This window comes from Amblyomma maculatum, chromosome 9 (genome assembly GCF_055883805.1).
Source record: "Amblyomma maculatum isolate TAMU_Amacu chromosome 9, ASM5588380v1, whole genome shotgun sequence".
NCBI classification, from domain to species: Eukaryota; Metazoa; Arthropoda; class Arachnida; order Ixodida; family Ixodidae; genus Amblyomma; species Amblyomma maculatum.
The window spans coordinates 47,405,521-47,429,204 of record NC_139352.1 but is presented as its reverse complement, the minus strand read 5'-3'; the positions used below and the strand labels follow the sequence as shown (position 1 = coordinate 47,429,204).

Below are 23,684 nucleotides of genomic sequence, written 5' to 3'. Positions count from 1 at the left end.
GTCAGATTGGACTAAAGAGTCTAAAAACACTGTTTAGTTTATCTGCAAACAAGTCAGAAGACCTTTTTTTTTTTTTTTTTTTTTGCCGTAAGTGCCGTAGAGCGATTTTCACACTCGGTGAGCAACTGCAACTCAACGTACGTCATCGGGGGTCCCTATTAAGTCTAAACTGCGGATCACATTTAGTGCAGATGTTGATGTTACCAAAGGAGGTTAACCTTCTTGGATGCTGTAAAATACGAATTGACTGCGGCTCTGGCTCGGAAGAAAACGGGAACTTACGCATGCGCCTTGTCCTAAGTCATCCAGTCTATATCGTCACCACCAAGCATGCAACGATGCATCCTTCATGGATGAGTCAGTAGGAGCACATATAGATTCCCGCGAAAGTATTCAGTGAAACAAACGGGTGTAAACCTACAGAAGTCCACAGATAGGTGGCGATATGCTTATTGTATTGGCAAATTCATTTTTAAAACCCTGTTCCGCTTAGCGAAAATTTCGTTGAAAACGCGCCCTAAACATGGTTCGTTATGGCGGAAAAATTTGCTCCATAACTTCTTACAGCGAGCTGACGATTTGGAAGTACTATGTTGAAGTAAAATTTCGCCAATGCGACGTTCTTTGTAGCATTGTTTATAGTATATATTCGCAATTGGTGGGGACAAATCCAATAAGCATTGTATTCCAAGCTACATACCAATAGCAGTTAAATCATTGATTTCCTCCGGACTGCCGTGTTCCACATTCTTATGTAGCCTATTCCATATTACCAGAGAAGTCCGACCCGGAACAGACAATCGATTCCGAATTATTAGGTACTAAACGCTGCTCCGGAAGGACTCGCTAAGTATGTGACAGGAAGCGGGACCAAGTTTCGTGCTTACAGGGTATCTGCGATATGCTTGGATCACTTACGCATGTCGATCTGTTCGCTTCTGGCATAGCAGATCCAGGCGCTAGTGAAAAAGCACAGAAAAATCGGCTGGCAAACAGTACTCGCGGTACGCTGCAAACGGGCCTGTGTGGCGCGTGTGATTGGTGGCCATTACACTGATCGACCCGGGGCTGTCCCGCGGGCCTTCTCATTGGCTCTTGCGTGACGCGTCTATGTGATTGGGGCGCGTCACGCCAGCTGGTTTGCCGGCCACTCATCACCAAATTCGTGGCCTACAATATATTGCTTCGAGAGGCGAACTGCGCGTCTGCTCCAAGAACAGACCGCGCCGCCAATATAGTATACAGTGCTGCCGCGTGCTCGAGCTGTTTGTGCGCAATGGGTGGCAATATATTTATACCTTCCTTCTGTAGTGCTCTGGCACACGCGACTGCACTCGATCATTTTTAATCAAAAACTTAACTGCGAATTAGCGTAACGGAAGAGCCATATGCGCCACTCGCACACGTCGGAGAAAGCGCAACGTTGGCTAAACAAGTTGGCCTGCAAAGTATATTGACACCAGACAAACCCCGCTGACGTCGTCTCAAGGCTGAGACGTGCGCTAAAAAAAAAAAAAGAAAAAAAAAGCATTTACACAAGCCGTACGCTGCGCCCGCCATACCAACAAAAGCGCCTTCGGTTTCGTGCCCTACGGTTGCTCTAGAAACGATTCCTCTTAGCGCGGCCTTTTTGCCTAATGCCCTTTTGTTCGCGGCCGAGCCACGGGCGGTAGAAACAAGGGAAGATCCGCCGCAAAAGCGGGGCGCGCAGGGAAAGCCAAAAAACATAATACTCCACGAGCACGAAGCGCCCGCGAGCTGCCGTAATGACTTGTTTCCGGACAGTGCAGAGCGACCAGAACGCCACACAGGCACCTAGCGGCATCTGCGAGAACGCGAGTCGCGCTGTCCGCACGTATGTTGTGGTGCGTGCCGCACTGAGCGGGCGGCGCTTTTGCTGGGCATCTTTTTTCTTTGTTTTTGTTGGAAAGCCGGCGGCCTGCGCTGCTGCTCTCCGAGAGGGCTCCTCCTCCTCTGAGAAGTCGGCGCGGCGATGGGAAAGACCGGTTTTCGGACAATGAGGGCCGATGGGGCCACAGGATCCTTCGAGATGTCGTCGTTGGCATTCCGTGCTCCGAGTGACTTGCTTCAGAGCAGTTAGTGGCCCTAAATGTAGCAGCGGTTGACAAGCCGACGCGTGAGATATGCCTCAGTGCCGTCACCACCACTGCGCACGCTTTGTTCCCGGAGTGTGGCTTCACCCCAACGCCGATCGATGCAAGGTGTGTGCGCGGTGCGGTCGCAGAAACCAGCGCAATAATTGAAGCGAGCCGCCGCCGTGCCCCAGAAGGATACTGCGCCATGTCGGCAGAATCGTGGAGCCTGAGGCGGTCTCCCTATTCGGTCTTTAATGCGACGGCGATGCAACCGAGCTCCGGAGACACCGTGGACCCCGCGCTTGTTGTGGTTTCGGCGTGCGCGCTCGCCGCCGTGCTGTCATCGTCGCCGGCGTCCGCCGTGGAGTTGTTGTGACATGGGTGAGGGGGTCGCGCCGTCGCTGCGACGGTCGCTGCTCTGCTTGGCGTGCCTCTTCACGGTCGCCGACTCTCTTGTGACCTCCGTCAGCCCCGTGGATAACCGGCGTGGCTTCGCAGTTTTCCGCGCGGCGCTTCGGCAACCCGACGAGCCGCCGCCGTGGACTTACGATCTTCGTGCATCGAACTCGGCCGCCTCTGAACACCTGTTCGCCGTCGACCATCACACTGGAGACGTGACGTTACAAAACATCGTGCAGTGCGACTCTCTTTCGCAAAACCCTGTACCGGTAACCGTGCGTGCCAGAAGGCCGTGTTGTTCGACCGAGTGGACAACATGGGTACGATTCTCAGAGTGCGCGGTCGTGGACACCTCGCCGGACACCTTGGATACAGTGCGCGTGACATTATATCAACTACAAGATGCGTGCTTCATGCGAAGCGAACCAATCGTAAGATTAGCAAGTCTACTGCCACTTGCTGGGAATTGCAGCCTTACGTTCGGATATTCGCTATCGAGCCAGTGTTGTGCCATAGAAAGAGTTGGAGGAGACCTGGTCGCCCATAGGGATTTTTGTGGACCCGAGACAGACGCTGTCACTACGAGGTTTACATCTTGTGGAAATACTAGTTATCACCTTACTGTTGCCTTTGGGCGCCATCGGAACAGGCGCCATACTCTTCATTTTGAGAAAAACCTTTACATTGCCTCAGTACCAGAAGGGAAAGACCGTGGCTATGTAGTAGAAACTATGACGGCATCGTCTGGTGGTACTTCATCATCAGACTTGTCATATTCGCTCCATGCCGTACTTGATGCAAGGAGCCAGGCTATGTTCAACATCGATCCTCTCTCGGGTGTGGTGACAACAACCACTGTTCTGGACAGGGAGTTTATGGACGTTCACTATCTGAGAGTGATTGCCATTGATGGTAACGCACATCCACCAGTTACTGCTAGCAGCACTTTACAGGTGAATGTTCTCGACGAAAATGATCATGCCCCCATGTTCGAGCAGTCAACTTACGAAACCTCAATCAGAGAGTCTGTTCCAATAGGTTACACTGTTGTCACAGTTAGGGCAACTGACCAGGATTCTGGGTCGAATGCCAACATCGACTATTCAATTCTTAACCCTGATGGTACGAACAGTGCTTTTGGAATAGACTCAAAAAGTGGCATCATTACAACGCAAACATCTCTTGACAGGGAGATCATTTCATTCTACTCGCTTATTGTACAGGCAAGTGACTCAGGTCCAGTCACTGACCGAAAATCGGCATCAACAACAGTTGAAATTACCATCCTTGATGATAATGACAATTACCCTCAGTTCTCAGAGCGTTCCTACTCTGTGAAAGTCTCTGAAGATATCAACTGGTTAAACCATCCAGAAATAGCAAGAATTCGTGCTATAGATGCTGATGAGGGTGCAAATGCTGCTTTGAGGTACAGTCTTATTGGTGGGAACACACAAGGCCACTTTGCCATGGACAGTTTCACAGGGTCTGTTACTGTATTGTCACCATTGGATTATGAGTCAGCACGCAGCTATCGCCTAGTTGTCAGGGTCCAGGACGGTGGAACACCGTCGAGGTCTAACACCACTCAGCTCCTTGTAAATGTCCTAGACATCAATGACAATGACCCAAAGTTTTACACCTCGCTCTTCCATGAAACTGTTCCTGAAAATGTTCCCATTGGCCACAGTATTGTAAGGGTCCAAGCATATGATGCAGATGATGGAGCAAATGCCGAAATCTCCTACACTCTGTCTTCTGCTGAGCATCCGGATTTACCCATGCGGATTGATGACATCACTGGTTGGGTAGTGACTACACGAGAGCTTGATCGAGAAGAAAACGCAAACTATAACTGTCAAGTGATTGCTAGAGACCATGGATCTCCAGCACGATCTGCCACAGCCACGATCCTTCTACGAGTTCAAGATGTGAACGACAATGACCCTGTCTTCGATCCCAAGATCTACGAAGGCACGGTGTCCGAGGCTGATCCTCCTGGAACTCCAGTGATGAGTGTAACAGCATCAGACCGAGATGAAAATTCTCGCCTCGTTTATCACATCACTAGTGGGAATATAAGGGATCGCTTCAGCATCGTCAGCCACAACAGGCAGGCAGTGGTATCTATAGCTCAATCCCTGGACTATAAACTGGAGAAACGGTTTGTGCTGACAGTCAGCGCAACAGATTCTGGAGGACGGTCTGACACAGCTACTATCTACCTCAACGTAAGTGATGCGAACACGCATCGACCAATCTTCGAGCGAACGCCGTACACTGCAACTGTGCCAGAGGACGTACCAGTGGGAACGACAGTGTTGGTAGTGGAAGCACATGATGGCGATGTTGGCCGAAATGCACTTATTACGTATACAATGGAGGAAGATGTCCCAGAGTTTAGAATTGACTCAACAACTGGGGCCATTGTGACCACCAGACCTCTAGACAGAGAGAAAACGAGCGGCTATACCTTAGTTGTGATGGCTCAGGACAATGGGAATCCACCATTGTCGGACACAACAAATGTAGAATTAGAAGTGGCAGATGTCAACGATAATGCGCCCACATTCCCCACTGCTGGTTACACAAGTACAGTCAGTGAGGATGCCCTCATTGGGACAAGCGTCGTTCACATCTCGGCAACAGACAGTGATCTCGGCCTAAATGGTCAGATTCGTTATACTTTCCTTGGAGGGAATGATGGAAGTGGTGCCTTTGGAGTCGACCCAACATCCGGGATTATTCGGACAAACAGGGTTCTTGACCGTGAGACACTGGCTGTCTATCACCTTGTTGCCTTCGCCGTTGACCGGGGGTCACCATCACTTTCAGCTTCTGTGCCTGTGACCGTTTATATTGAAGACGTCAACGACAGCCCCCCGCGCTTTTCAGCAGATCGGATTCGACTGTTTGTCCCAGAAAACAGCCCAGTTGGCTCTGTTGCAGGAGAGATCGAAGCACATGACCCAGACGAAGGCCCAAATGCTATCATTCAGTATGCCATCGTCGGTGGCCCAGATGCTGATGCTTTTTCGCTTGTCGCGAGGCCGGGAGAACCTGCTGAGATCATTACTAGGACAGACCTGGATTATGAATCTCCCCACAAGAAGTACACGCTGGTTGTGCGTGCATCTTCACCTCCACTCCGAAACGACGTTGAAGTTGAGGTGTGGGTCACAGACGTCAATGACAACGCTCCTGTTCTTAAGGTAAGTGTCCTACTAAACAGCTTCTTGGTGCCTCAGTGCAATTCTCAACAAGGTGGGTCTTTTAGTAAAAATCGTTTGCAACCATTTTGCAATATTAATGCATGTTAGAACTTTGCTAACATGCATAAAATGAAATTACATATACCTTGCTACTAGGGCACATGCCAAGACAGTGAAGAAAACTGTAAGTAATATTAAATATGTTCGCAGTAGATTTCGGTCCTCTAGCTTTTTATGGCTCTGTTGACATTTGTTCGAAAGCAATAAATTGTTGCTGAACAATTTGCATTTAAAAATGAAATATTCTTTCCAACCACTTGATTCAAACTCATCATATTGATAATAGCAATAAATATGGATATGGTCTAGCCTTAGAGGTCAGCAAGCAACAAATCACTCCACATAATTGTAGCTTGCTTGTAAAAAAATACCTGTGATGATGTGCCTGTTCTTGATTTGTTGTTCTTTGCAAGCTTATAAAATCACTCTGTTTTCAGTGAATATGGTCTGTTTGACTTGTATTGTGCCTGTGTTCATTTGGCAGGCACTCTCAACCATGAATGACAGTTTACCAGTATCCCTCAAGACAAAAGACACAAAAAGGAATGCTAATGAAAAGATTCAGCTTGGTACTGATGATGGGTGTAATATTAAACAAAGGGTCTACTGAATTTTTCAACAATTTTTTTCTTGTGTCATTCAAAAGTTCCTTTCCCAAATTGCCGATTATCCAGCTATGGCTCAGCTGAGAAACAGAGCAGAACAATTTAAAACTCGATTTTTTTCATGCAGTGGTTTCGGTTTCTCAATGATATAAGGCGTATGCAAACCCTAACATTGTGGATAAGATTTATGGATAGTATATTGCCTTGCTAAGTAACTCAGGAGATGAACTGCAAAGATTGATTGGTGACCTAGACAGGAAAAGTAGAAAGGTAGGCTTGAAATTCAATATGCAGAAGACTAAGGTAATGTTCAACAGCCTCGGGAAGGAACAGCAGTTTATGTTAGGTAGTGAAGCACTGGAAGTAGTAGGCAAATATGTGTACTCAGGACAGGTAGTAACCGCAGATCTGGACCATAAAAAGGAAATAACAAGAATAAGATTGGGATGGAGCGCATTTGGCAAGCATTTGCAGCTTATGACTAGCAGCTTACCGGTATCGCTCAAGAGGAAAGTATACAACAGTTGCATCTTGCCTGTATTCACCTATGGGGCTGAAACGTGGAGGCTAACCAAGAGGGTTCTACTTAAGTTGAGGATAACGCAGAAGGCTATGGAATGAAAAATGGTAGGGGTAACATTAAGGGATAGGAAGCGTGCAGAGTGGGTCAGAGAAATAACTCAAGTTACTGACATTGTAGTGGAAATCAAGAAGAAATGGGCATGGGCACGACATGTAGTGTGAACAGAGGATAACTGATGGCCTCTTAGGGTAACAAACTAGATTCCAAGGGAAGAAAAGCGTAGCAGGGGCCGGCAGAAAGTTAGGTAGGCGGATGAGGTTAAGGAATTCGCAGGGGTCTAGTGGATGCAGCTAGCACAGAACCGAGTTAATTGAAGAAATATGGGAGAGGCCTTCGCCCTGCAGTGGGTATAGTCAGGCTGATGATGATGATATTAAATTTCAACACTCTGGACATGGCAATTGCTGCATTGCCTCGGTCGCGTGCAGAATTTGACATAAACTAAAATGGACACATCATGTTAAAACTATAATTCACTATATTGAAGCAGTTATCAACAAAATATTAATAAATGAACAAAATAAAACTGGTGGTATCTATCACAGGTACCAACAATTTGCCTATAGGAGTGCTACCGATGCAGTGCCACATCGAATCTAGCGGCATCTTCACTTGTGTGATCTCTTGTTGGGGAGTTTTTTAAAAGCATATTGAGAAAGGTTAAATACCTGTAATTTTTGAAAAATAGTAACGTAGGCTACCTTAAGTTGATGTAAAAAAAAATAACTGTCTGTGTCATGCTATAGCATAGTCAAGAAATGTAGTATGTTCACTTAGATGCTCCAGGCAGCTAGTATGTTTGCCGCAATGAAAGGGCAAAGCATGGCGCTACCATCTGCTCAACCCAACTTTCTTGGCCAATTTGAATTCCTGCCTAAACTAACAGTTCTGCCCTCGTTACTACCACCAAGTGATGATATCTACAAGATAATGTTAATATTTTTACACTAGTCGCTGGCAGTACACTGCCCCAGCAAAAAGCAAGCACAGTGATTCCAAGAATGAACTCCGGTGAATGATGTCCTGTTCAGAATCACAAATAAGAAATGGACATGGGCAAGGTGTGTAATGCGAAGGCCAGATAACCATTGGTTGTTAAGGCTAACAGACTGGATTCCAAGGAAAAGCAAATGCAACAGGGGGCGGCAGTAAATTACATGGGCGAATTAGATTAGGGACTTTGCGGGAATAGGATGGCTGCAGATGGCACAGGGTCAGGTTAATTAGAGGGGTATAGGAGGGGCCTTTGCCCTGCAGTGGATGTAGTCAGACTGGTTACAACGGGTGATGGTGATCTGCAAAATGCTCATTTAACTTGGTGTATTTATAGCTTATTTTTGATGGCTTTGTCAATCCTTACAGCGCATGAACTAGTGCCTTGCATCATTTATAGATTCGGCATTTGTCAGCGACTGCAGGTAATAGCTTTGTCACAGTTTCATGCAAAAATCTCAGCAAAGCAAGCCAAACTTGGTTTTCACAAAGCGTTTAGAGGCAAGATTTTCAACAACAAAGGATTGAAATTGAAATTTATTTTGCAACTGCCTTAAACTGTTTTGGTTTGCAATGTTCAGAACACTGCATCTTTTCAGTATCAAGCAATTTTTTGTTTGCTTTGTGTCCTTTGTGGGAAAAAAGGCTAACTGCGTTATTCCTCTTTGTTATGTGCAGGATTTTAGCATTGTGTTCAACAACTACCAGCACCACTTCCCAGTGGGCCCAATTGGACGTGTGCCTGCTTGGGATGCCGATGTGGCCGATCAGCTGCGCTATCGATTTGTCTCTGGCAATAACGCAAACCTTTTAATGCTCAATGAAACATCCGGGGACATCCGGCTAAGCCCAAGCCTCAACTCTAACGTCCACATCAACGCCGACATGGAAGTCAGCGTGTTTGGTGAGATGACAATCACAATTCTGAAGTGCTGAACTCTGTTGTGCGCTTTGTGCAGGCAGTATTGGGGTTTGTTTAAAGTTATTCAGGAATTGCTTCATGTTTTTCATGAACACAGTAAGGTACACTGTAGGTATACATTCAACAACCAGCATGGCTTTAGGCAAAAGAAATCTTGTCAGACACAATTAGTCGAGCTTGTAACAGATCTTCATGAATCGGGACACGAATTAATATATACTGACGCCATACTTATAGATTTTTCAAAAGCTTTTCAACGCGTTTCCCATAAAAGATTAATGAAAATAGTTAATAACCTTCAGCTGCATCGTGACATCACCCTATGGATCGAATCGCTCCCAATGGGTCAAAATTAAAGAGTATTCGTCTAACAGTTCACGCGTCATATCCGGAGTTCCACAGGGATCAGTTTTAGGGCCTCTGCTATTTTTAATTTATATTAATGACATAGCATTTAATATATCATCTAGCGTACGACTCTTTGCTGATGATTGTGTAATTTATGGAAAGATAGCTGACCCCACTGACGCAGTTATCCTACAGACTGACTTAATGCATCTAAATGAGTAGTGTCACATGTGGCAGATGGAAATTAATATAAAAAAAAGAAAAACAAGCTAATGACCTTTTCCACGCACAATAATACGCCTTCTAATGTTTACACGATTAATGGCAGTTTAGTTGAAAGAACAGATTGCTTCAAGTACCTTGGTGTTTTTTTCAGTTCTGATTTATGCTGGAGCGCCTATATAGATTATATCATGAATAAAGCATTTCGAAAACTGGGACTCATTAAACGTTGTTTACACCTTGCCAACTCCGAGACAAAACTTCACGCGTACACTACTCTTATAAGGTCAGCTCTAGAGTATGCCTCCATAATATGGAATCCAAGTAGTGTGTCATTAATTAACCGTCTTGAGTCTGTTCAAAATAAAGCTGCCAGGTTCATCCTTTCCTCATACTCAACGTATCACAGTGTGTCTAATCTTAAACAATCTCTCAATATTCCCGACCTTGTCACTCGACGCAAGTTCTCTCGTTTATCGTTCTTTCATTCTTTATATTATGGTGACTGCCCATTTGCAACTAATCGCATCGCTCCCGCCCATCATATTTCATCCCGAACTGATCATCTCTGCAAAGTACAGGCAATATTCGCAAGAACGATAAAATACCAAACTTCACCCTTACTGTTATCTATAGAAAACTGGAACTCAATACCGAGTGATATAGCTACTGAAACTACTTTATCACAATTTCAAATAAAACTTTCAGGGCACCTTGGTTGTCTGTAATCACCGTAGTATTGTTTCCACTATTGTCTTCTTAAGCGTCACGTGCTGTTCCCTGAACACCTATGTATCCACTAGTGAATGTAGTGCTGTGTACTTCGATCTGTATGTTATGTATAATTCTTAAGTGCATTTTGTTAATTAATACGCGTAAAGAATATGTATTGTGCTGTTTTTATGCTGCTCCCCCTCCCCCCCTATGTAATGCCCACTTGGGTTTTTAGGGTATTTAAATAAATAAATAAATAAATCTTATATGGGCTTAGCCGTTACCAACTTGATCAGTTTTCTGCCTCGCTGCAACTAATAAGCAATTTCTTTATGTTAATTTAGGTGCTTTGTCTCGTCGTTTTCTTTTTGCCTGTGTCTGTACAGCACAGCTAGTTCTCTAAGATGCACATTAAGGCAAATGTGATATGTTAAAAAATGATGTTTGCTAATCTGTCGAGGGAACAATTTGCACTACTGAAGGCAGCTGAGGAGTGCTGTAGTACCTAAGCTGATTAGTGATTGCAAATATGAAATGTGAAAACGAAATTATGAGGAGAATAAGGTTAGATTACATTTTGAGGGCACATTGAACTTAAGAATATAGAAGATTATGTTTACGAAATGGAGACGGTTCTACTTGCCCATTTTCATCTATAGCGCCGAAACATGGGGGATAAAGAAAGGCTTTAAATCATATCGGGAACAGTACAGTGTGTTACGAAAAGGAAAATAATGCCTCATCAAACCTGAATTAACACCATTCTGTTGTAAACCAAGCAGAGGCAATGGGCCTGACTGCAACACTTAAATGCGGCAGACAGATAACCGGTGATCTGTCAAAGTAACAGAGGAGATTCCAAAAAAAAGAAAAGAAAGAATGTAGATGTTACAGCCAATGCTTAAGAGAAGACACTGGAATAGAGAATCTAGTGGTGGGTGGTGCATGTTCAAAGAGGCCTTTATCTTGTAATGGACGCATGCTCTTGTTGTCTGCTTTTTGTTTTTGGTTTTTTTTTAAGAATTCTTGTCAACACGGTACCAAGAAACATTTGCAGTTTTTGTGCTTCAAGGTCACTGCGTATAGAAATGGTGTAGTCAATAAAATAAATGCTTTTCAACTAATACTTCATCTTAGTGCTTTCTCTGAACACTTTATCACCTGCCAGCTAAAAAAAATTGAAAGCCATTGCAGACCAACAGAGTATTTGCTGATCAGTTATGCTATACTGAGTTACTGCTACAAAAATACTGATTCCATCCTCAAAATCATATGCTCCCCTAGCTTGTTCGCAACCTGGTTTTATGGCTTTCATGGTATTCAACTTGTTGCACGTGCCAACTGGCTATTGATGTATTTGGTTTCTCTTCAGAAAGGAAACCTCTCATGTACTATGAGACAATGTTTGCAATTTTTTCGTTTCTGTATTATAGACGCTATGAAAACATTTGCTTGATGCCATCTTCACTTTATAGTAATCTATATCTAACGAGCCAAAGGTCTAGGATTTCTTTGACAGTTTGAGAAGTCAATCTCAAGGCAAAAGAAAAGTTCTGCTGTGGAAGCTATCGCTCTCCTTGCTTTTTCAGGGAAAATTTGTTCCTGCTTTTGCAAGAACAAACTTTCAGAAGTGTCTTCTGGTGGGCTAGTTGGTGTAAATCACTCATCTTTCAAAACTGCGCAAATAAAGCAAGGACAGAGCGAGAAACACAGGAACACGCACAAGTGCAGAACTTGCAACTTTTATTCAAAAAGATTACGGCAGTCTTTTTATACCCTCTGCAACCACCAGCAACACAAACCAAAACATCCAAAACATTCAAAACTCGTGCACGTTATCTGTTTAGAATGTCCCATTCAATCCGCTATAAAGGACAGGCGCCTTACCAGCCTTCCTTCCACGTCTAGCCTCCCCGAATCCGTTAGCAACATTCTTAATGTTTTCAAATCTGAAAGGACAGGGCTGAACTTCATGCATGAATTGCCTAAAGACAGTCAAATTCAGTTTCTTGCACTTTTACGAGTTCACGTTGGTCCTACAATCCATGTTTGAAAAAGCAGTTTCTACTGTATGACACTGCTCATTCGAAGTTGGCAAAGGAGGCGATTATTCACCTGACTTGCCGTTCTTCACTTGATAAACCATGCTTGCACAATTTGGAATATAGCCTTAAAATGCAGATAGAGAGACTGTATGTGGCAGGCTATCCACGGCAATCAGTTACTAGCATTTGCGAAGGCCTGCTACACAGAATTAAAAGCGGGAACCCCGAAAGGAGGAATGAGGAACGAAAACCAGTATGTGTCATGCCGTACATACATCGTGTGTCACATGATCTGAAGAAAATCGCAGGCAAATATGGCGTCCAACTTTTGTTTTCGGCGCCATGCAAATTGTTTGAAGTGTGTGCTATGATAAACAGTGAAGATCGGCAACGAGAATGCAGGTTAAGCCACAGCACCATGTACACAGAATGCACTACCAAAGTTGTATATAAAGTACCGGTATCATGTGGTCAGATGTACAGGGTCGTCCACTTCTAGCTAGAACACGGTCACTGCTTTTAAAGCAACATTGTATCTGACGCAGGCAGATATCGATGCAAAGCGATGCAAGCACACAGAGACACGGATGTGCTGCTTCACATGGCCAGCCACTTTAGATTACTGCGTGGCCGGGTCGGATGCAATGTTGCTTTAAAAGCAGTGACCGTGTTCTAGCTAGAAGTGGACGAGGCTGTACATCGGCCAAACTGGGCGTTGCTTCAATGAAAGGGCGAGTGAACATGAGCGCAATTTGTCAAGCAATTCAGGACGCAATCTGGCCATTTGCTGCTTGAAGTGCAAAAAACGCGATTGTTGTGCAATTAAAAAGAAGCTGATTTCCTTGCAAAAGCGGGAGGCAAGACAGAAAGAGAAATAATTGAGGCCTTTTTAATTGCTAAGAGCGCAGATCGACGTGTGAGCATGCCATCCATTCTTCTTTCAGATAAAGAAATTGAATTTCTAGAAGGAAGCAATGCGTACCGTCATGTTTAGTTTATCTTGGTTCTGTTGTTGTTGTTATGCTTCACTCTTTTAGATCTCACCTTAACTCTCGTTTCCTGTTGCTGTTTCCTTCGTTTTTTTAATTCCATTTTTTTTTTTTTTTTTTGTCTCTTCTTCCTTTACTGCGCTCCTGGGGGGGAGGCGGGGGGGGGGGGGGGTTGTAGCTCCGCTTTTAGTGGTATTTTTGTTTGTGGTTCTGGTGGGTTTTGCATTATTTTAGCTCCAATTTTAGTGGTCTCATCTTCGTCTTTAACCGCGTTTTTGTTGGGTTTCGCATTATTTTAACTCCTTTTTTAGTAATCTCATCATTGCCTTTTACCATGTTCCTGTTGGGTTTTATGCTTTTCTTATGTTTTCCTGTTTGTCAGCCCTCTTTTGTGTTTGCTGTCTCATCTAAGCTTCTCGACGTGTTTGGTTTGAGGTGGGCAAGGCACGTGGCATGCGATCTTTGTCTTGATGAGTTTAAATTTTTGCAGTTTCAGAGTTATTTGCCGGCTGGTCAGGCACATGTCCTTTATCGCGGACTGAATGGGACATTCTAAACAGATAACGCGCCCGAGTTTTGAATGTTTTGGATGGTTTAGTTTTTGTTGCTGGTGGCTGCAGAGGGTATAAAAAGACTGCCATAATCCTTTCGAATATAAATTAGAATTCCTGCACTTGTGTGTGTCCCTGTGTTTCTCGCTCTGTCCTTGTTTTATTCGTGCAGTTTTGAAAAATGAGTAAGCTTTCAGAAAGCCAAGAATGGCATAAATTTTTTTTTTTTCGCATCTTTGGCTTTACATTATGCATTTCATTGATGCACTTATGTATTATAATATAGACGAACTAAGCAATTGAAAGTTTCTGGATAACGTGCACAAGTTGCTACACATTTTCAAACAGCATATGAAAAAGTTTGAGCATTTGAGTTGCTTATTCGTGAGAACAAAATGATGTCATTGCAGTATCAACATGTGATGTCATGCTGCTCAGATTTGCTGCAGTTATCAGAAATGAGAATGACCCGCACTTTGTTCAGATGAGTGATGTGGACGAAACTGACAGGAATGCATATTCTCTTAGGCAAACGAATTTGTTTGCGAGTTATGGGTGCGCGCTTTCTGCAACTTTCCTCCGCTTTGCGCGCAGATGGAATCAACGAGGTTTCGGCCATGTGCCACCTCTCGGTGAGGCTTGTATCGGAGGCAATGTTGTTCAACAGTGTCACCGTGCGCCTGGGAGGCATCACCAAAGAACAGTTCCTGTCACCACTTTACGACCAATTTGTCAGCGGTCTTGCAGCCATTGTACCATGTGCGAAGGAAAGTGTCTTCATATTCAGTGTCCAGGTAAAGCCTATGCCTTTTTCGATTGTCACCATAATTGTGTTTCACTGCATCATTTCATTTGCCGTTGCCCTTCAGTGTGATGTTCATGGACCACATGCAGTAGGCAGCCAGAAAATGCTGTGATACATGAACCTACAAAATTAATTATGCTTCATATTCATTCCTGCCTTTTTGTTTTGTTTTGTGGGGTTTAACGTCCCAAAGCAACTCGGGCTATGAGAGACGCCGTAGTGGAGGACTCCGGAAATTTCGACCACCTGGGGTTCTTTAACGTGCACTGAAATCGCACAGGACATGGGCGCCTTGCTTTCGCCTCCATCAAAAAGCGGCCGCCGAGGCCGGGATTCGATCCCGCACCCTTGAGAACAGTACTTGAGCGCCTTAACCACTGCGCCACCCCAGCGGGCATTCCTGCCCTTTTGATCTAATGTCGTCAAAAACAAAATGCTTTTCATTTTTTCAATTTCACTAAACAGCTTCAAAAAAGTCGTACCTTAACTTGATGAATTTGCTTCCAATACACACATGCATATGACCCTGCTTCCTTTGACAGTCATAAATATACAAAAAATTACGAGGGTTCAACGCTGCTGAACCAAATATTGAGCGAAAGTATAGCTGCGGGTGATTGAGCATTCTTCTTCTTCTCTTTTTCTTCTTCCTCATCCCACATATAAAGCCCCACTTTAACCAAGCCATATGAACGTGCCTTAGTGGCCTATAAGGGTAACGTGAATGCCAGGGTCCTAGCAGGCTGATTCTGACATAACCGTCCCATGTGAAACGAGAGCCAAGTTGGCAGCTCTCGCCAAACCACATATAAAGCCCCGCTTTAACCAAGCCGTTTGAACGTGTCTGATGTCACATTTCACATGAGCACCAGCTGTACCTCTAGTGCGCCATGCTGACCGCTTTTGTGTCATGTGGGGTGTGACGTCACGCGCTGCGACCGCGCTACGCCAACCTCTTGAGTTGGTAGTCCAGCTCTCACCCTAGTGTCACGTTGGGTGTGACGTCACAGCCTCACGTGAGTGCGGCCACGCTACGCCGACCGCTTGAGTTGGTAGCCCAGCTCTCACCCTTGTATCACATGGGGTGTGACATCACAGTGTCACGTGGGTATGGCCGCGCCATGCTGAAGGCTCAAAACCTAGAGTAGCTTTTTATTTTTTTTTTTATTTAGAACATACTGCAGTCAATACAGACCAAGCAGGAGGGCAATACAGGCCACAAGAAAATGCATTTCAGTGCCACCATTGGCAAGCAAAAAATATAAAACGAACAGGGTACAGTGCAAACACATGATGAAAAAAAAAGTGAATCAGCAAATAGTGAAGCAAAAAATCAAACCAGGGCTTTTCGTACACCTTCTTCAAAAACTGCTACATTATTAACGGAGAAAACATCTTTTGGAAGTGCATTCACTGGGAGACAGTACGCGGAAAAAAAGAGTTCTTGAATCTGTTAGTACGGGCAAAGATTGATTCTAGGTTGTGATGATGGGAGTGTCGGGTTGGACGACCCACGCGTGGATGAATGAACAATTGTGCATTGATATCAAGTTGATGATTGCAAAGCTGATACAGAAACCGCAGTCTTGAAATCATTCTTCTGGTTTCTAATGTCAAAATGTTGTTATCAACCATTAGAGACTATGGCAAATCTAATCTGCCATATGCATCGAATATAAAACGAACTGCTTTTCTCTGTACCTTTTCTACTTTAGTTAAGTCTTTTTTCAAGTACAGGTCCCACACCACACAAGCATACTGATAAGCGTATTGTATGCTAGCAGCTTAACATGGGCAGGGGCTGACCTTGATTTAGAAGGACGAAAACCTAGTTTCCTGAAGGCTGATGCACAGGTTTTGTTGATGTGGCTGGTCCAGTTCAAGTTGTTAGTTATTGTGATGCCTAGATATTTACACTCATCCACCTGAACTATTGGATATTGGTTGATTTCATACAAAAACTGAAACGGAGTTTTTTTTGTTAGTTATGCGAAGGAAGAACAGATTTTTCTCTGTTTAATTCCATAGACCAAAGGCTACACCACTGGTGTACAGCATTAAGGTTATTGTTCATAGTAATTTGGTCATCTATGCAACAAATAGTTTTGAATAGAACACAGTCATCTGCGAATAACCTAATACTAACAGATATGCGGATGATACCACTTTAATGGCAGAAAGTGAAGTGGAACTCAAGAGACTTCTGATGCGCGTGCAAGAAGAGAGTGAGAACTTTGGGCTTAAACTGAACATTAAAAAGACAAAGATCATGGCGTCTTGCCCTATCAAGTCCTGGAGCATCAATGGACAAGAAGTGGAAGCTGTGACAGATTTTCTCTTCTTGGGCTCCAAGATTACCTCCGAAGGAGACTGCAGCCATGAAATTAGGAGACGCCTGCTTCTGGGAAAGAGAGCAATGGTTAGCCTTGACCGCCTAGTAAAGAACAGAGACATTAGTCTGCCAACCAAAATCCGTATAACTCGTGCTATGGTCTTTCCAGTTGTGATGTGTGGATGCGAGAGTTGGACTGTGAAAAAGGCTGACTACCGAAGAATTGACGCGTTTGAATTGTGGTGCTGGCGAAGACTCTTGAGAGTTCCTTGGACTGCCAGAAGATCAAATCAGTCGATATTGTCGACCATAAACCCTGACTGCTCCTTGGAGGGTCAAATTTAAAGTAAAGCTCAGCTACTTTGGTCATCTGATGAGAAGAGAGGAGTTGCTGGAGAAATATTTGATGTTACGAAGGGTTGAGGGTCGTCGGAGAAGGGGTAGGCCGCGAACACAATGGTTAGATGGCATCCTCGAGGCACTGCAGATGAAATGTGATGTTAGGAAGATAGTGAGAGACCGAAAAGCATGGCGTGACATGGTCCATAGGGTCACGAAGAGTCGGACACGACTTAACGACTGAACTGAACTGAACAGATGTGATGTCAACTGAGGCAACAATGTCATTAATGTAAATTAGGAATAAAACAGGGCCCAGGACACTTCCCTGAGGTACTCCAGAGCCACCCTAGTGTTTTTATTGCTTTCGCAATAAAAACTATGTTGCTTGTATGTTGATAAAGGTTGTAGCTTTTGCCACCTTAATACTTTTTGAACTGTGAGATACTGGAAACTGTTTAGGATCCTTTTGCAATACTAATCTTGGTCATACAATGGAACTGAAGTCGATTCACTTATTGTTAAAAATGCGTTGAATGCATTGAGCAGTATCACTCCCCCATAATATAGTCTTTTTGCCTTACATCGCCATAGCTGCCAGCTTTCTTGGTTAGCTGAGCTGGTGCAGTAACTGTTTTGGTTTGAGAAGAGGGTTTGAAGTCCGATTATTCGAATGGGAAACATTGTGCAAATAGTGAAAAAATACTGTACTAATTCTTTCATTGTAGCTGTATGCTTGCCTGTTCACCTGTCAATTGTTCTTCTAGAAGATGGCGTAAAGCATTAAAAATTTCTTGTGTTTGATCATGGGGCACTTCTTTTCCCGAATGTTTGTTAAGCTATAGACCAGACACATTTGTTGTGTCATTCATTTGTTTCTCTATTGAAGTGCAAAGTGCCTATCTTTAATTTTTTTACTTTTAATTACAGGATGACACCGATGTCGACAGCACAGTTCTCAACATCAGCTTCTCAGCGCTGAAAGGCAGCGAGGATGAATTTTTTCGACCGCAGTACCTGCAGGAGAGAGTCTACCTAAACAGAGCCATACTCGCCAAACTCACTAATGTGCATGTAAGTTTCCTGTTGTCGTTCCTCTTGTCTTTTTCTCTTGCTGTCTTGGATTCGAGTGCAAAGGCATGAGTTAGCTGCTCTTTGCAAATCAGATTGCCATTCTTTTCCATCTTGTGTAAATGTATTTTGCTTTAGGCAATGAGTGCTACAGTAGAACCCCACTATAGTAAACTCAAATATAGTAAAGTAAAACTGAAGTCCCAGTTCATCTTACATAGAAAACTGCACACTATCCCCCCTTTGCAGTAAAGAAATTTTTAGTAAAAATTGGTTATCATAAAGTGTGTCTGGTCACGGCGACTACTTCTCACGAAATGACGTCGCTGCAAGCACGCTACCTAGGATCGTAAGGCAGATTTTTTTTTTCAATGGATTTACCACCAGGCTTAGCAGCACTGCCTGACACTGATACCAGTGCCTTCAAAACGACCACTGCTAGTATGGTATAATGCACTGCATTGATATTAATATAAAATTTATCTCACTGTGACTCTTCTTGTTTTAATTGATGTTTTTTTAAATTACTCCTCTCTGTAATGCCTTGGTCTTGAGAGTAAATAAGTTAAAAATGGCGGCGACTCATGAGATGTCATATATAATATCAGTCAATCGATCTCGCAACCAGTTTCTCCTCGCTAAGAGAGAAGAGAATTGTAAGTAGCTGAAAAAAAATGTTTTACCATGTCTACAACCAAGTAATGCACATGTATTTATAAGTATAACCATTGTCATGTCATGGTAGATGCATAATGAGCAGGCGTACACGGAAGCTTGTTTGCAAACATATTCTACCTCATGCAAGCTTCAGGTAAAGATTGCTTCTGTACAAGAAGTGAATGTAGTTTTAAATACTGTATACATTCTAGTTGCTTATAAATTTCTTTGCAAACATCTGAGCAATTTTACATGCTCTCAGCAATTCTTCTACCTAACCTAAGGTCTTTTAAATTCAGGCCCTTATGGAATGTGAATGCAAAGTTTGGAAACTAAGTTTTGACATACTAGAGGCACTTATAAGTTACACTTACGAGTTACGCTATAAATCCCAGCATCCAAACCAAGTTGTGGGTTTGCATTAAGTACCAAAAGGCCATTAAAACAAAGCATTTGGTTGGGAAAAAGTTTAATAGCATGTGGATTGTTAGCATGACATTGTTTTGCTTTTTGTTGGTAAATGTGCTACATGCCTTTTGTTGCTACAGGTACTGCCCTTTGATGACAACCTGTGTGTCCGTGAACCCTGCATAAATTTTGAGGAATGCCTGTCGGTGCTCAAGTTTGGAAACGCGTCCTCGTTCGTTGCGTCAGACACAGTTCTTTTCCGACCCATCTACCCCGTCAACACATTTGCTTGCCGCTGCCCAGTTGGCTTTACGGGTATGTGTCCTTTAACGGCCATGTAGTTTTACTTTGTTTCACATTTAGATAAGTATAAAATGGTAAAAACAAGTTTTCTTTATTTTGCCCCCACCCCCCCTTTCCGAAACTAAGGTAATATGTTTAAAACAAAAAATGTGGGCTGCCACAGATATCACTGTATTGTAAAGCAAGTAAATGAGCTTACTGATAGTAACAGGAACTTGTTTGATTGAAGTTGAATGTAACTAAAATGCCATTCAACACATTTTTTGGCAAGGCAGAAAGAAAAAATAATACTAATTGGCTAAAATTATGTCAAGGCAAGTGATGGTGGCGAGCAGTATAGGAAGAATTTAATCTCTTTATTTATTTGTTTGTTTTTGTACTGAATTGCACAAATCCAGACTGCACTATTTCACCTTGATTTGTTACCAGCTTTATTACTGTTACTTTTTTTTTACTGTGGTAATTATTTTTAATTTTGGCTTCATTGACTTGGGGTGCTACCTTTATGTGGTAACAGTATATAAGAAACATTTTTTTTATATTGAGCTTTTTTCTCAGTTTTATTCATGGTTCTGAATGTGCCAGTTATGGTCTGTTATTTTCATTACTTGTTACTGAAATTCTGTTTACTAATGATGCATTCTGGGTTCCTCAGTGTAGTAAACCATCTGTCCATTATAACTAGTGGCATATTTATGCGGTGCACATGAAATGATGGCTTCTCCATTGCATTCCAGGTATGAAAAGGAAGTATGACTGCGACATTGAGATAAACCTGTGTTATTCAAATCCTTGCGGCCAGAACGGGACCTGTGTTCGGCGGGAGTCGGGATACACCTGCATCTGCCAAGAGGGCTTTACAGGTTGGAAACATTTGATTTTTGAAGCCTGCTGCATTCACTGTTAATGTAGTTGTCATCTTGCTGAACTTGTCAAGACGAGTGAACCTCCTTGCAAATTTTTCGAACATGTCTGCTTGATTGTTTACTTTTGCGACTATGCCACGTCATCCTTGTGAACGTGGGAACAGCTGCCAGTGATGTCCAGTCCTATGCAAGAGACAAGGTCCTAGATCGTCGCAGAAAAGTATTCGTAATAAACTTTCTTATCTCTGAGACCATCTATCAGTGAATATTATCTCAGCATCTATTCTATGTCGTCATGCTCACTTCAAAGTTTAAATGATTAATACAGATTTAGTGATTTCAAGGTTGGCAGTCTCTATTTAAACTTTTTTTGTGTGTGCGTGCACTTTTGTTATGATGATTGCATGGTTTCTTTTCCTTGAATCATTTCTTATCTCGAATCAGGTAAATCTGTTTGCTGCAGCCGGAGCACAACATGTTTTGTTCAGTATGTAGGCAAAGACTACCTCGACTGCAGTATACACAAGACATTGTGATACGAAATGGCCTCATAGTGTTGTTGCCATTACCTTATCGTCATCAAAAAATAGCACATTTTAGCAAAAGTTGTTGTTAGGCGAACAGTGTCACAAAACTTTATGCAAAATACTCTGAACTCGTCCTGTTATCTCATCTTTCTGTGTATTAGTTATTTTTTATGCAAGCCATCATGACGTGATTACACATGTAGCAAGTATGTTACGTTAATACACTGTGTATTTTATAGGAATGCAAAGGTGTAGCAAACCACTGTGCCTGAAAAGTCATTAAAGAAGGGTGGCGGTAGATTTACTTTTCTACGCCTTATGCCTTGTTTTTCCGTTAATTTTGTGCAGCCTTTTGTTTGTGGCAGTTAAAAATTTACCTCTTTCACTTCTATGTATGCAACCAGGGACAAACTGTGAGATCAAAGTGAAGAGCTGTGGCCAAGACTGCGCCAACTGCACAGAAGACCCCCTGTGGACAAGCAGCGAGTGCCAGCTGAGGGCACGGAGCTTCAACCGTGGCTCCTACGTCACCTTTCCATCACTGCGGCAACGCCATCGCATGCACCTGCGCCTCAGGTGTGTACACACAAACCTGTACTGGTTGTGTATGTTACAGCAGCTCGCGTGAGATTTAGTCCAGCTTGACTCTTATTAGATACTTCTCTATTTAACCCTCACCGGTTATGTGTCAGGCATCGCCTGACAGCAGAAAAGTACCCGTCCGGTCAGTTGTTGGGCGTTGCCTTACAAAACATTTTGCATACTATTTCTGTGCCTAATCTTGCCAAGAAATTAACTTAGAGCAAACCTTGCTGTTAGCAAATCACTGCCCAGTCTAGCGTTTGGATGTCTTGAAGTTTTAAATTTAGGTGTATGAGTCTCTATAGCCAGTGTTTGTGTCAAATCATGTCAAAACATCAACAAAACGGCTTTGTTTTCTTCTACGGTGCAGTCTGTTATGTCCCATAAAAAAAAAAAAATTACTTAGGTATTTTTTGTATTTTCAAGCAAAGATGTGGTAGCTACACATTTCTGGTCGTACCCAAATAAAATAAATAAACTGTTTAATTGCGTGACATGCAGGTTAGCGTGGCACAATCTTTTAATATGAGGCGATGTTTAATAGAAGGCACTATGATTACAATAGTATCACATTTACACTTACGTAACACGACTACAAATTAGCACAAAGAAAAATTTTGCAACCTCGTGAAAGTATAAAAAAAAAATAAATAGAAAAACATTTATAAGGCAGTCAGTCATGAAATCAGAAGCAAAAAAGCTGCAGTTGGATTTGATCTCATTGATTACATTGATAGTTTTACTCTAATTGTATGCTTTTACTGTTAGCTGATGGTGGGGGAGTCCCTGTAACTGTCCTGAGGAGCAGCAAGAAAGAACAAATTCGCTCTATTTCCATATGTTGATTCTGAATATAAAGCAACATGCGTTAAGCAGCTGGTGAACATACACCTGTATTTTGTTGCGTGTAAATAATGTGGCATATTACAATGCAGCTCCCAGTAGTTATTGCATCTCAAATTTATTTGTGCCTGGTCACTCACCTTTTCCTGCCAGCCAGCCTTTACTTGCTCCTGTTAAATTTTCTTCTAAGTTAATATCACTGTCTGTCATCCTTGTTCGAACTTGCCACCTGCTTTTATCATATTTGCATGATCAAAAAATTAAATGTTCAATAGGATTCCTCTACAGTAAAGTCACTCAAAACTCTTTACTGATGATTTTTACTTCAGTGATGACACGGCCTTGAAGATGATGTCTCATATTTAAGTGGCTAAACATGCCTTGCCCATTTAAAAGAAACACTCCAAAATACCTTGTATCCTTCTCTTATCATATCATTGTGTGATTTTTTATTTATCAGATTTTATGCTTTTCGAAGTACTAATTTAACATGAATAAAACTTGGCTTCGAGTTGGATTTTGTGTAGAAACCAAAGCTTTGCATGAACATGGCATTGTCTTTTGTTGTTTCTATGATTTAAAAGACAGTATTTGAGAAATACGTGCAACACGGTTAGATGCAGCAAAACCACACATGCCATGCCTGCGCTCCTTGCAACTGCTGCCTCGTGCTTCGTGCTGTTCAGTATGCTGCAAAATTTCAACCGTTTCTTACCTTCACTACACCTCGCTGCATTTTCAGTCTCTTACTTTCTCAACGAACCATGCCGCCTTCCTTCCACGTTCATAGCCATCTTTGATTTTATTTTTCTCCTCGCTGCTTGCTTTGCCTCACGGCTCTGAGACTTGCGCACAGCTGGCTTCTCCTCAAAGCTGTTGAGCTTAGTGGTAAAGCCATCTAGAAAAAAAAAAAAAAGGTGCCATTTTATTTATTTTTTTTAATTGCCTCGCGATTCCATTTGTACGCGCGCCACGATATCATTTCGTGGAAAGTATGTAGCCGCGGCCAGAAGCACTTTGCTATAAATGTTTTTATTAAAAATATCTTTACTGTAAACAAAAAATATATTACAGAAGGCAAACAAACCGGGACTGCAGTTTCACTTTATTTAGATATATCTGAATTTACTATAAAGAGAGGGGGCTCTGCTTAAATAAATATCTGCTTCTGTGCACAGACGTGAACTCCTTTTCTTTCCCTTCCCTTTCCAC

The 23,684-nt window shown here is 42.9% G+C and overlaps 1 protein-coding gene across 1 annotated transcript in view; it reads left to right on the top strand.

Moving 5' to 3' along the window:
* Nucleotides 1-1,918: 1,918 nt before the first annotated feature.
* Nucleotides 1,919-23,684, top strand: part of stan (Protocadherin-like wing polarity protein stan) — a 55,628-nt gene continuing 33,862 nt past the window's right edge. The window contains exons 1-7 of the mRNA XM_084578693.1: nucleotides 1,919-5,707; nucleotides 8,627-8,852; nucleotides 14,334-14,533; nucleotides 18,146-18,289; nucleotides 19,492-19,666; nucleotides 20,392-20,517; nucleotides 21,452-21,623. Of these exons, the coding sequence (XP_084434819.1) occupies nucleotides 2,351-5,707; nucleotides 8,627-8,852; nucleotides 14,334-14,533; nucleotides 18,146-18,289; nucleotides 19,492-19,666; nucleotides 20,392-20,517; nucleotides 21,452-21,623 (4,400 nt within the window). The 5' untranslated portion in view covers nucleotides 1,919-2,350. The remainder of the gene's footprint in view (nucleotides 5,708-8,626; nucleotides 8,853-14,333; nucleotides 14,534-18,145; nucleotides 18,290-19,491; nucleotides 19,667-20,391; nucleotides 20,518-21,451; nucleotides 21,624-23,684) is intronic.